Source organism: Megachile rotundata, chromosome 1 (genome assembly GCF_050947335.1).
Source record: "Megachile rotundata isolate GNS110a chromosome 1, iyMegRotu1, whole genome shotgun sequence".
NCBI lineage: Eukaryota > Metazoa > Arthropoda > Insecta > Hymenoptera > Megachilidae > Megachile > Megachile rotundata.
The window spans coordinates 12,195,681-12,209,931 of record NC_134983.1 but is presented as its reverse complement, the minus strand read 5'-3'; the positions used below and the strand labels follow the sequence as shown (position 1 = coordinate 12,209,931).

The following is a 14,251-nucleotide window of genomic DNA, read 5'->3' as shown; positions in this document are numbered from 1 at the left end:
GCCGTAATTGCGAATGATATAATGCCGCGATTTCGTATGGAGCAATATCGAACCGTTTTCGTACTGTGCAATTGCATGCTGTGAAAATTAGAAACTGGAAACGCCGCATTTTTTACAGAGTCTTTAAACGCAGTGGTTCTCAAACGCATTGTGGTACTTTGTGTCCATTTGATTGGCTCGGAAAATTGCAGCGGACTTGTGGACAGCATAGTCTTCTTTAAAGATCTGTCAAGTGTATTCTTGATAGGTCAATTTTTCTGAGTTGCGGATTTTGTGATTTAGAAATTTGGCTGATGGAATCTTGAGGATTTGGGAATTTGAGAATTTAGATTGAAATTTGGAAGTTTGAGTAGTTGGAAGTTTGGAAATTCAAGAATTTAAGAATTTTGAAAAAATTGATATTTAACTGTCGACCTCCTAAAATATCAAAATCCTAACTCAAGCCTCTCAAACATCTAGAAGTCACGAAAACCATCTGAACTTCAAAGAATCCCAAAGTTGCAAAGTACTCCAAGAAAATCATTTCGTCGTCCAATGCAAATGCGATGTCATTAAAACAACAAAATTCAAAGTAATCGTATCCGAAATCGCTCTTAACCAGCTACTACCGTACGAAAAAACGAGAACATAATTTGCCGGTGAAATTGCAAGGTGTGCAAGTAATTATTAGAAACATCTTTATTTGCTTTACGAGACAGTGTAGAGGACAGCTTCGGGTAGTATCTCCGAGACGACCGTATTTCATGAGTGCTCTCGGTAACGGCATCAATTATTGAAATTGCTTAATTCGCAAAAATAACAGACTCCTCGTAACTTATTATACCGATCGAAGGGGTGGGTCGTATTCGATTTAACGATCATTTAACCAACAGTTTGAACGCTTTCTTCGGTGCTCGCGCTAATAATCGCCGACGAATAAACGATCGTCGTCTCTGATAGCGGGTCCGCAGGATTTAAGAGAAGTGGCCGTTTTTCCGCGTGTGCACCGCCAGAACGTGTTCGTGCGCGTGTATACACGCGAGCGACAAATTTACAAGCGGGCCCGGTTATCGAGCGTCTCGGGGCTGGAATTTTTTGCGAGCGTAACGCGGTAGAAAGCTTCGCGGAATTCGACTGGCAACCGTAAGAAATTGCATCCGAATTCTTGTTTTCTCTCGCCCCTGCAGCGAAAACGGAATCCTCAATTTCAAGGAGGTCCGTGGGCGAATTTATACCGGAGTACTCATGGTTTTATGATATGTGGTGGAATTTGATGATCACAATATCTTTCTGCGACGAGCATGTCGGACACTTAGTTTGGATATATTGAACATATGTTACAATTTTGATACTGGCAATGAACCATGAGGGTTGTAGGGTTGTTTTGATTGGTATCAGTATTTAAGCTTTGTGAAAGATACTGTATACGATTATTATATCATACATATACATGAAGTATATGCAGTACATGTATATGTAGGTACATGTATGTGTAGGTACACGTAGTATATGTAGCACATGTATACATATGTAGGTACATGTATGTATAGGCACACGTAGTATATGTAGTACATGTATATGTAATATATGTAGTACATGTACATGCATATACATATAGTGTTTACATATCTTTACACACAGTGCTTCACATATGGTAGTGATGGGCAACAGCCCCATGAGTGTACATAAAGGTACAGATATCACATATATTTTTGAATGTCTAAAATCTACAATTGGAGATTTTTATGCGCCCAAATCCAATAATCCTAATAAATAAAAATAGGAAAATAAAAAAATTTTGAAATTTCATTGCGAAGAACTATATGTTTCATCCTATCCATAGAAGTACCTCGAAAAGTCGCGAAAGAAGAGAACCGCGAACAAGATTCACCGACACGTTGAAACGCAATCCCCGAGTGTCCGTCGAAATAATTATTCAACCGCGGCACGATCTCGAGTTTCTCCACGGCGGATACGCGAGAAAGTGGTGCACGCGTTTTGATATTTATCGACTGTGACGCTCCTACGTCAACGCGTTTCCGCTCGAAACGATACGAACTGCGCCTCGCGTGTCATCAGGTTGCTCGCTGTTTTATCATAATGATATACGATAATTAAGCAACGTCACGAACCGAGCATCAGCTTGTACGATTGTTCTCCACTTCTTTCCGCGGAATCATCTGCGGTTCTTCGAAGACACGAACGTTCGATGCGAAAGGCAAGCATCGCGAATCGGGGCTCGAGTACGCTCGAGCTAGTTAAATGGCTTATTTGTCCGCTATCACGGTACAACGCACGACTTCCGGTTTGGGTGAGGCTTGCGTGTCGCGAGGCTATTCGTGAGCCACGTACAGTCTGAGACAAAGATGCCTTCCTCCCGAAAATATACCGATGGACACAATTCTTCCAGTTGTTCGTTGTGTTTCATTATCAAGGACTTTTTAGAATTTCCAGATGGGTTAATTATTTTGGGGGTGTAGAAATTTAAAGATGTGGTAATTAAGGAATGTAGTTATTTCAGGACGTTCGTATTTAAGGATGTTCGAATTTGAGGAACTATGGATAAGAAGATCCAGGGTTTTGATGATTTCAGAATTTGAGGATCCAGAAGTTTGAATATATTTGAGGACCTTGTAATTTGGGGATCTATTAGTAGGAAGTCTACGGATTGAACGATTTAAAAATTTGGTGACATAGAAATTAATTCTTTAACTGTGGTTTATAAAACATATGCTAAAAATATATCTGGGGGTGGGTGTGGATATGAACAACCTAATTTTTGCTAAGATCAAATAGCGATTGTATTTCATATATCACTAAAAATAAAATAAATACAGTCCAGTACTAAGACTAAAATTACCTCAAAATTTGAAGTGCATAAAAAATAAAAAAATGGAAAAATGTATAAGCATTAAAATTGCACAATTACCACAAAATTTTCCCGTAAAAATGTAAATGGCAGTAAAGTTGTCTCCACGTTTTGCAAGGCAGCGAGAACGCGTTTAAACGTAGCAATGAAAATCGTTAAATATCACGGGCGGATCATTAAACGGGGAAAAGTCAGCGAAAGAAACAGTCACGTACACTCGAATGGAGAGATTACGCGCCGCCTTCGTAGCGACTAGACTTCTAATATCCAGTTTTAGCGCGATACACCTTCGTCTGGTTCTGGTTGCCGGCTGTTTTCCAGCAGGCGCTTAACAATAATACGTGCTGGAGCCGCTTTATTGCCGGCGTGCTGCGCTAACGAGCGGCGGCCTCTGCACGCTGCAAAACGCCGCGCCGCACCGCGCCGAGCCGAGCGGAGCCGCGTCCTTTCTTTTGCCATCGGGCAGCGAGCTTGATCGGCACGGGAATCTTTTTAGCCTCGCGGAAACGGGAAAGGGAGGCGAGAAGGAATCGCGATGGAAATTCAAGGAATAGCCGCGCAAGCCTCCTCGAACAGCACGCGTCTCCTTCTTTGGAGAACCGCTCCATTAATCTGCCTGAATAATTCGATGGTTTATGTTGATAATTGCGACTCTCTTTCAGAATACGTTTCCTCTCCAGAACAGAAAAATATAGTCGTATCCTGGACTTACTTAGGTACTAATTGCTTAAGGACTAACTCATGATCATTCTTCTACATAATTCATGCGGTATTTACTATAGTGACTGGGTTAACACGTTGACTGAGAGGGTGGACGTTCGCTTTGATGTTCTGATATTTTTTACACCTCGAATTTACGAATCACTAAATATGTAAACTTCAGAATTATAAGATTTAGTGATTCTTGAAGCTTCCTAGTTTTCTGAATTCCCAGATTCAAAAATTAAAATTATTGAATTTGCAAGTTCTCAGGTTCTCAGGTTTCCCAGTTTCAAAAGTTCTACATTTCTAAACTTGCAGATGTCTGGATTTCTACATTCTTAACTTTTTAAGTTCTCAAATTTCTATAACTCCACATCCCAAATCTCTAAATTTCAAAATTCTCATCTTTCCATGTCCCCGAATTCTCAAATCCCTAAATTTCGCTTCACGAATTTTACTAAATAATTTAATGGTTTATTGATCATTGGAAGCCCTCTTTTAAATTCTGTATCCTCTCTTCCGTCCGATAAAAATATAGTCGTACTCCAGACTTACTTAGGCACTAATTGTTTCCACAGTAACTGACGGCCATTCTTGTCCATAATTCATGGGGTGCTTCATAGTCGCAACTCCACGTTTAAATTAACGCTATTAACACGTTTACTGCCGCGATGGGGATAGACATTTGTTGGAAGACATATTAAAACGCTAATTGTTGACAATATATACATTTAATAGATTTAATTATTGAATTCATAAATTTCTATATAAAAGTCCACAGGGAAAGGACGATATATTAAATTTCTACCAAATTAAATTATCGTGTGATACTAAAATATCTACAGATGTCAACATGTAAAATAAGTACTGTTAACCCATATCACATTCCAGGCTCCATCAAACTCATAAATTACCCGAATTTATATAAGAGTCTAGTACACAATTAAATCGTCACTCGACAGCAAAATGATATCACAGATAACACATAAAAATATCCACTGACAAACCATGCCAAATCGCAACCCTCTATCAAGCTTGTAAATCACTCGAATTTATAAAGGCATATCTCATATAGCGAATTTTGCAGTTACACCACAATACTCTAAACAATTCCTCCATCATCCAGAATCATTCGAACACCTGTTCCACCGTTTCCCAAGAATATTCTTCTACGTTAGCGAAGAAGCGCAGATATAGAAGCAAAAGTGGTCAATAAAAGAACGAATAGGACTAGATAGGTAAAAAAAGAGACAAAGCAGAGAGAAAGAGAAGAGGAAGAAACAGAGAACGGCGTAAGTGTAAAAGCTTATGCGAAAGTTTCGAGCAACGTCGTTGGACGCACAGATCGTAAGCCGGGGTCAAAGGGTTAACCTAGTCTGCATGCACGCAGAGTTGGATGAGGCTAGGCTGGATGGGTATCATCGCTTTTGCCTTTTACAGTCGCTTGAACGCTTGTACATAAAATCCTCGACACCACTTCCAGCACCGGCTGCCGCCAATTTTCAAGTAGCTTTATTGTTCTTTCGTTCGTATTGCCTGACGCCGTTTGAAAACGATCGCGGTTTGACACCGGCTTTTTGACCGCGCAAATCTACTTCGCCAACACTCGAATAACCATCCATCTGCAAGTTCAAAACCGGGTTCGTTCAAAATTTACGAGCTTTTATTTTCGGGTGATGAATGAACTCTACGGAACTCCGAAATATTAGTACTACATTGCAAAGTTTGTTAAGTAAATAATAATTTTTATTACTAATAATGGTAGTGGTTATTGTTATCAAGAGTGATAATAAGTACTAATAATATCGGTAATAATAATTACTAATAATACTTAACCTAACCATACATATACCATCAAATTGTTTAATTGTACAATTTGTACATAATGCAATTATAAACAATTTTTTATCCTTCTGCCAACAATTGAAATGAAACCAGTTTCGCAAGTATTAAGCCGTTAATCGTTTTATTTATCAAGTGGCATTTTTACTCCGATGACAAATAAATAAGAGATCATTCGCATCTCGTCGTTTTACCCGATTAGTTATCTGCACACTTTACAGACTTGACGTAAAGGAAATGACGAAAAAAATGAAAAACTTAAAGATGCATATTTATCACCGTTGTTTCGTTTTCCCTTCCTATTAATGTTCCCGCTTTTAACGCGTTTAACGCAGTGATCACGACGTCCATCTAGCTGTCTCCGTTCCAGCTGCCACTCGCCGAGTCTCTGGCTAATTAAGAAATAATCGCTTTCGTCGCGAAAATATGCAACGCGCGGATACGTGCTGCGAGCCGCGTATATTTTGCAATTATACATCGCGCGATTTTTGAGCGCCTCGCAAATTCCGATTGGCCGTTCATCAACGTCCCTCGTCCTGTTCCTAACCGATACTTTCCGCGTTCAGACGCGATCAAATTTGCGATTTTCCGCGAGATCTTTGACCTAACGTTTTGCTACGAAGCATCGATCCTGACAAGTCCCTTGGATCGATGAGATTTTGAGAAATATTCACGTATATTATATGGTAAGGTTAGGTGGGCTGCTTCTGGAAAATAGTTTGAGAAAATTTATTTTGAAAAATTTTTTGTGTTTTGAACATTTATAATAGATAGAATCTGAACACTTTCAATTTTTGAGTTTATATTAAACATACATATATCATAGTAAGGGATTTAACATATTAATACTTATACAATATGTGTATGCACACATATGTGTACATCTGCATATGCATCTACATACACGTCTACATATACATACATCCATATACACATCTACACATACATGTGTATCTATATATGCATCTACATACATGTCTACATATACATCCATATACACATCTACACATACATGTGTATCTACATATGCATCTACATATGCATCTACATACATGTCTGCATATACATCCACACACATCTACACATACATATACATCTATGCATATATGCATCATCTATATACACGTCCACATATGCATCCACATATACATTTACGTATACTTCCACATACACAGCAACACATATGAATGCTGCATTATTAATACAAATAACAATATATATTTTAAACCCACTTCTATCTAAAAATTCTTAAAAATAATTTCACAGCAAGTTTCCTAAGATAAAGTATTGTCAACGTGGTGATATAAAGAGACAAATGAAATGACAAAGGTCACAGATTCCAAGAAGTTCGCGACCATCAATTGTTAGTTTTTGGTATTACGAGTTGAACTTTAAAGGTGCACTCCTTCGATGACGCAAGGTGAAAATTGATATTACCACCCGGAAATGCGATGATTTGTGTTGTTTCGCGATGAAGCACGCGATTCCCGCGAGAGAAACCGACGATCGTATGGTACGTGATCATCGCCATGAAAATCGCGATCCTGGCTGATGGCTAGAAGTGCAGAGAAACGGCTCGTTTCGCCCCAGGAGTCTGCTGATTTGATTTCCTCTGATACCGTCATTTAGCAGACGGTCCTTTACGTTACTGCATCCCGGAGCAAATCTCTTTACCCTTTTTTTCCTCCTGTGCTTTTTGTCCATCGGGATAATGTTTATCAAACGATGTCCATTTTTCCAGCCAGGGAAGAAACTTCATTACTCGACTTTCTAACTGAGATTCATTACCGTTACGGTAACTCGGTGTAATATGATACAATTAATTTTTAAACGTTTTGTAAGAGATACGGGAATAAGATGAGATTATGTGTTGATATGATTCAGTCCAATTACGTACAATTCAGTACATCTGATTCTTGTGATAACATCAGTAGTTAATAACATTAGGTTTGACATAAATACAGAAATCTTCGAGAGTGGAATTTTATTTATGTGATCAGGTAATTTGCTAAAAGTTCTGATTTAGGAATTGGGGATTCTAGATTTAGTTTATGTATTAAAAACAATTTTTAGTACCTTACTATCTGAATATGATCACATATGATCACACATAGTATCTTCAGGTACTATCTGAAGAGTTATAACTCTAGGGATTTATAAATGTGACAATTTGCACAATTACAAATTCCCAAATTTCTATTAGTGATAATTTACAGTCTCCTAAGACAAGGATCCAAAATATCAAAATACCGATATTTTATCTGTATTCCTACAAATTCAATTTCAACTTTCTAATGCGTGTATCATATCTCGTGTAAAATTTATACGTGTCGCAAACATCGAATATTTTTGATCGGTATCGTTTCTGTGTATATTGTATGGAAGTAAGGCGATAAACGCTGTTTCCAGGGTTTGTATTTCACTCGAGGCGAACATAAATCATTCGATGCGCACCGAGATCGAATAAATATCGTGCATTAATTCAGTATTAAAGGTTTAAATTACCGAGCCAATGCGACGCCTACGGAGGAAGAGGAGGTGGACTGAATTAAGGAAGACTCTCCTTTAGAAAGCAGTAGCATAAAATGTCCGTGAAATTCGGGATTCAACTTCCTTAAAGGATGAAGCGGGTCAGTGATTCAGCATTCTTTTCTTCCTTTTACTTCGATTTATTGAGATGTAAATTGTAAAAATCAAAAAAGGGAACGGATTTTGAATTTTACACGTTCATTTTTACTGTGTGTCTGTCATATCATTTTATTTCTTTCTCTTACTTAACCGTATTCAATTTGTGACACGGATCTTGCAGTATTTATTATATTACTAAAAGACAGTGCTTTAAATATAACGCAAATTTATTCGTACTTTCAATATTTTGAGAAAAGCGTTTCATGGTATGAAAGGTTTGGTAACCTAACCTCAAAACAGTTACGTGTTGTTGCTGCTGACAAGTCGATGTTTAATTGCAAGTTATCTATGAATGATGTACAATTGCATGGATTTGACTCACTCATTTCAACATTGCTTACAGGAAACCTTATATAATAACAAATCATTTTAATTTCATATTTATTATTTTTAAATGATGACATGGATGAAATGTGTTAAATAAATATGTACATGTTGCACTATTTTACACGCTGGTTTCTGATGTACGACTTTGTCAAAAATTAATTAGTGTCATATACAAAATCATTATAAAACGTATCCCCATTTGCACATCATAAAGTGTAGTTTTTATTCTGCATATTTTTTTATGTTTTCTACCAAATTTGATATTTAATATAACTATGGTTTGTAATACAAAATTTGAAAATTTTTTCAATAAATATCAGCGGAGTCAGATCCGAAATATGTGTAGTAACGTTACTCAAAAATTTTTGTGGTATGAATCTAACTTAAATCGGAATAACTGTAACCCTAGAAAGGTTTCTATGGGTACCGTGTTTCCATGTTGGTTTCTCCGGAGTGCGCGTAACGCGATCCCGCTTTGAATCGAACTAATTAAAGATAAATCTTTCCAAATCAGTTAACCGCAACTCGAGAGACAATCGTAATTGGTGCACCTTTCTATGCTAGTCGCGGGAAGGATGCGATTCTCATTAAACTAGACAATCGTTGGCTCGCAATTAACGTCGTATTAGTGATATACGTCGGTGCAAAAGTAACACCCATTCCGTCACAATTCACGAGAAAATGTTTGTTTAATCCAAGAATTCATTCAACAACCACATTCTACGTGTTCCCTGCGTTAATTGCTCTAATTATGATAACGGCATCAAGGTATTTAACGACTGAGCGTAATTAAACGTAATTGTGATAGAAATATTGATTATAACGTTACGTAGCTGATGTTCACTTTTTGTGAAATTTTCTGGTACTATTAGATCACTGGTGATAATGTTTATTTTTTTATGTCCGTACATCGTAAAACTGTTAATTAAATTTCAGATAGCAGTGTTCATCGTTACATGTAATGGGTCGTAAATGATCTCGTAAACTGGTTATGTAATCGTAATGTCGCTGTACCAATTAACCCTTTCAAATCTCCGAGATATAGAAATCGTACGTTCATTTTGTTCTTCTGAAACGTTTAATACAATTTGCTTCTGCGAATGCCCTAATTAAGAACCATCAGTTCATTATAATAATTTCAGCTCGAAATCCAGGATTTTCTGCTATGGGAGCGGTGCAACGTACAGTATCCTCTTAACAGTAAAACCTTCTTCTCAAAATATGTCACGAAAATTTTAAAAGTTTAAAAATTTATTAGCTACTTATACCTATAATTTAATAGCATTCATGTCAATCGAAAAATTTAATAAAACAGAACAATACTATTATAAACTAATATAGAACATTGCTAACGAAGTAACGTCTTGATGAAGCAATAACATAAATTCGAGAAGAACAGTTCCGATAGAAATCGCTTAAACAAAGAAAGGAAAAAAATAAATTCGGACGAGCGGATAGGCTTTTAATTGACTAGACTCGCGTGTTCCAAGACAAAAGAGAGACGAAAGCAGAGATATCTGTCTGGGCGTGGAAGCCGATGATCTCTTGCACGTTTCATTGTCCATCCAGTGTGGGTGTCAACGCCCCCGTCCAACATTTCTTTTTATCCGGTGCAAAGTCTCTCGGTAGAATCGTGGCTTTGCTCGTTGAACATTATAATTAGACGCTATTCGTGGCTCGTAAATATGATTCTACGTTTCAGTTGAAACGCCGATTTATTCACGAGATACCTGGTGAGCTGTATAGGCGTGGATCTTTGTTGATAATGATACTCCGCGGAGGATAAATGCTCGGTAAAGTAAATTTTACTAATATCCTTATTACGTGGAAACGGCTGTACATAATATCGTATACTTTAATAACAGTTTACTCGTCTTGTTAGCGAAACGTTATATCTAATATCTTCTGCGGATTTAGAGATTTGAGGATTTGTTGGGGTTTTAGTATTATAGGAATTTGGAAATTTATGTATTTGTGGTACAGAGATGGAGATATATGGATTTGGGGATTTAGAGATTTGAGAGATTTTTAGATTTAGAAAATTTTTTACTGACTTTGAGATGTGGAGATTGGGGAGAGTAGATATTTGGAGATATACAGGTTTGGAAATACAGGGATATGGGCATCTAGGAATTTGGAGATATAGGGATATGTGAATACGAGGATATATGGATTTAGGGATGTGAGACGTATTAATATATTGCTGGGAATAATTTTGTAGTAACTTCAGAGAATCAGAGTGTTTTCTTATTTTTTAATAATCCTCTTCAATTGTCAGTTTCACAATTTCACACATACTTTTGAATCGTTCTAAGCAAAATAAAAATATGACAAAATATATATCCAGAAATTATCGCCAACTACTGACTCCTACCGCCACATCCTCTGAATTTCAGTAAATAATCCTCCATAATTGTACCATAATTTTTCCACACTATCAACAGAGAATCTATTCGAAGGATATGAAATACCTGTCCATCCTCCAAATGTTAATTGATAAACGTAATAATTCTCGACTGCTGAGATCCGAATAAAAACGCGTACAACAGTACCGTGACAAGAATGTATTCGGACGTCTGATTCATTCCAGCGATTTGTTTAACCTTTTCAAACACGATGATACAATGTATGAGACATTCCGCGGAGTCCGAGCATTAAAGGAGCAGTAAATCTTAAGGACAAAAAAATTGCCAGATAGCCAGCCAGTGTTCCGGTATGACTGTCGATTTAATCGTACGACACGATGGAAGTTCTACGAGGCCGTCACGAAGAATCTTCGTCTTTACGGGTGATCCGGCCTAGGCCGACTTTCCCTTTTCCAGAAGATCGAGGTTGTCGAGCTATTCGCTCGCTGTCCATCCTCATAATAGGAATGATCATTTATTAAAGCGTTGATTCACCTGGTGGATCGAGTAATCGACCGTGAGCCGCGCTTTGTAGTGTTTTTCTACGCCTCGATGCGTATTGATTACACCGTGCTGAAATCCACCTATCCTTGCTTCTTTTCCGCGTGCCTCCATGCTTCGTGTCCTTCGCTCGAATGCTACACTTTTTCTTCAAAAGCTTGCTTCTTAAAAGTTACTGACATTGTAAAACTCACTCTTCTGCACCCATATCTCTCTACATCGCTCGTTCATATTTAGTCCCTGGTTTAGGACCGCTATAAATTTTCAAGATTTTACAATAAAAATTGTACGTTTTTAAAATTAGACAATTTTTCATATATGACATTACATTATAGCCATACAAGTGAGATTTTTATATGTGGTCCTGATTCGATGATCAAGACTATGTATGCTATACAATGATTTCACGAGTGTTCATAAATTACGTGTATTCATAAATATTTGACGTGAATTTAACAGTTTTTGACCAGGTATAAAGAATTAATATTATTCAGAGAATTAATGTTGAAGATAAAAATTTATGTGAGTCAACGGATGCAGCCTGTTCTCCCACGATACCGTTCGAGTTTTCGTTCGACGAACACCGAGCTACACGAATCAATTATCATAATTAATGGGTCGATTCGCGAACTCGCACGTTTGCACGCACGTATCGACGTTGGGCTGCTGAACATCCTTCATCGACGAACAACAAATCTCTATTCATCATGCGAACGATGACTATCGGTCCGCTTAATTAATCGATCGAGTATTAATCGGGACGATTATGTTGCCCAGCTCCGGCATGCAATTACCGCGCCATGGAGTCGGGGTAATGGCGTATCCTCACGGAATCGATCGTTCCTGCTGCGAAAAATATCCACCAAGATTTCGTGGATAACATTTATTATCACTGCTTGATAAACTGATTTATAAACAATGTATCGGAGGGGAGATACTATTTCGTAGAAAATAGTGGTGTAGGTGTTTATTTTAATTAATAGTATGGGTACTTATTCAAGTAATAGTGTAGACAAGTAATATTATTCAAGTAATATCGTTATCAATCTATTAATGAAACCACTTTTTACTTTGACATGTGGTAGTAGGGGCGAAAACATCAGTTTAAAAAATTATGGAAATATTTTTGAAATCGCACAAAATTTGAAAAGAAAATTAAACTTGAAATTATGTCTCTTTCGAAGTACCACATTTTCTTAATCTTAATTATAATTATAATTGAGTTTTCGTGATATTTTCACAGCAGTCAGAAGCAAGCTGCGACAACAAGCTCTCCGGTAGAATTAGGAAACATCCCTTCGTTCGGGAATAATCGTTTGGTGGGTTAGGTTAGGAACACGAGGCAACGTAATCGTCGCGGTCGTGCAGCGAACACGTAACGAGAAAGGGGAAAAAGGGCAGTCGCGCACACGTAGCGACGATAAATTTACATAGCGATGTAATCGGCGAAGAACAAGTGACCGAACAAGAAGATTCTCTATCTGGATGGTAGGCAGTAAGGAAACACCTCGTTGGTTAAGACGATATGCTCGGCGCTAACGAGGCGAGGAGAGCGCGATGCAGGCCCGATTATAATCGTCAATATAGATATAACTCGCGGACGATATCGTTTGGGGAATCCGATAACGCCTGGTTTATCCATGGGACTAGAAATTTCACCTACCATACCGATTACAATGATGAAATTCCTCCTTTCACCTTTACCTATCTGATCGTGCAATTCGCCATTTTTTACCGTGCGATAACGAACGATCGTGAAAGCGAACACTTGTTACATTGTTAAATCAATTTTATGTTATTGTAGGAATTATAGTGATAAGTTTTAAAGACTTGTACTTTGAAAAAAATTTGAAGAATTGAATAAGTATGGTTTTGGTTAACACGTTATTTTGATGTGTGTTTTAGGTAAGTTCTGGCTGATAATGGGTGAAACATTAAGTACAGTGATGACTGGTAAGTGTGCATGAGGCATATTCAGGAACTTGATTCCTGCTGCAGAGGTTAAGGTTGGAGTAACATATTATCATGAAAGTGAACATTTGTAATAACACAGTCAAGTTTGAATTATTCTATTAATATTATACCTAAATATTTTGTCGTATTAAATTTGAACTCCAACCAATGTTAACCTACACAATTTGTTAAATAATTGTACCTGTTACGTGATCGAACTGCATATGATTAGTTTTATCGTAACGATAGATGTAATGAAAGATAAGAAAAAATATGTTTCAAAAAATGACCTCAAACTTGAAATCACTTAACTAGTACAAGATATTATGCTTAACCAATATAAGACATTAAACTTAACTTCCCAAGCTTAACCTCTTACTAAACAAGAAGAAATGAGTTATAAAAAAAAGAATTCGTACAAAAGAACAATAAATTATAAGAACGATGAAAGTTTCCATTTCTCGTTTCGTCGACTGAAATCTCGCCTCCATGAAAATAGCAGGGAAACTTTCTTATTGGAAAGCCTAATAACCTCGTATTGATTCGATCGACACCGATTTCCCATAATAACGGGAACAATGCGGGAATAGTGTGGCTCAGAGGCCAGCAATTTTCTACTTTTATCTTGATGCTCGATGAAAAATCGGTAAAACCACCGAACGACCCACGTTCGAGCTGGACCGGCTGCCTTATTTAGTGATCCACCACGTGGAGGCGTTATTGGCTGCGCGACCACAGTTCCTGTTTTCACGTTACACCGCCGATGCGATTCGTCCCCGTTACAACCTGTTGTATTTCAACGCGTACGATTGTTCCAGCGTTTATCCGCACGTGAGAACCTCGTGGAGAACACAAATTCTTTGTCACGACGCGTTAACGAGGGAACAATGGCTACGGAACACGAGCTCACTAATAATGGCCGACGAATTTATTAACAACTCGGGATCTCCTGCCAGATACGGAATTCCTTTCTTTCGTTACAATT

The 14,251-nt window shown here is 37.6% G+C and overlaps 1 protein-coding gene across 5 annotated transcripts in view; it reads left to right on the top strand.

Annotated features, from left to right (window-relative positions):
• The window catches only part of LOC100881458 (uncharacterized), a 374,378-nt gene that overhangs the window by 295,661 nt on the left and 64,466 nt on the right, over window positions 1-14,251 (top strand). For 3 of the 5 annotated variants that reach the window (XM_012280661.2, XM_012280662.2, XM_076535500.1), the window contains one exon: window positions 13,219-13,266. The exons of the other annotated variants lie outside the window; for them this stretch is intronic. In XM_012280661.2, the coding sequence (XP_012136051.1) occupies window positions 13,219-13,266 (48 nt within the window). The remainder of the gene's footprint in view (window positions 1-13,218; window positions 13,267-14,251) is intronic. 5 annotated transcript variants of the gene reach the window in all.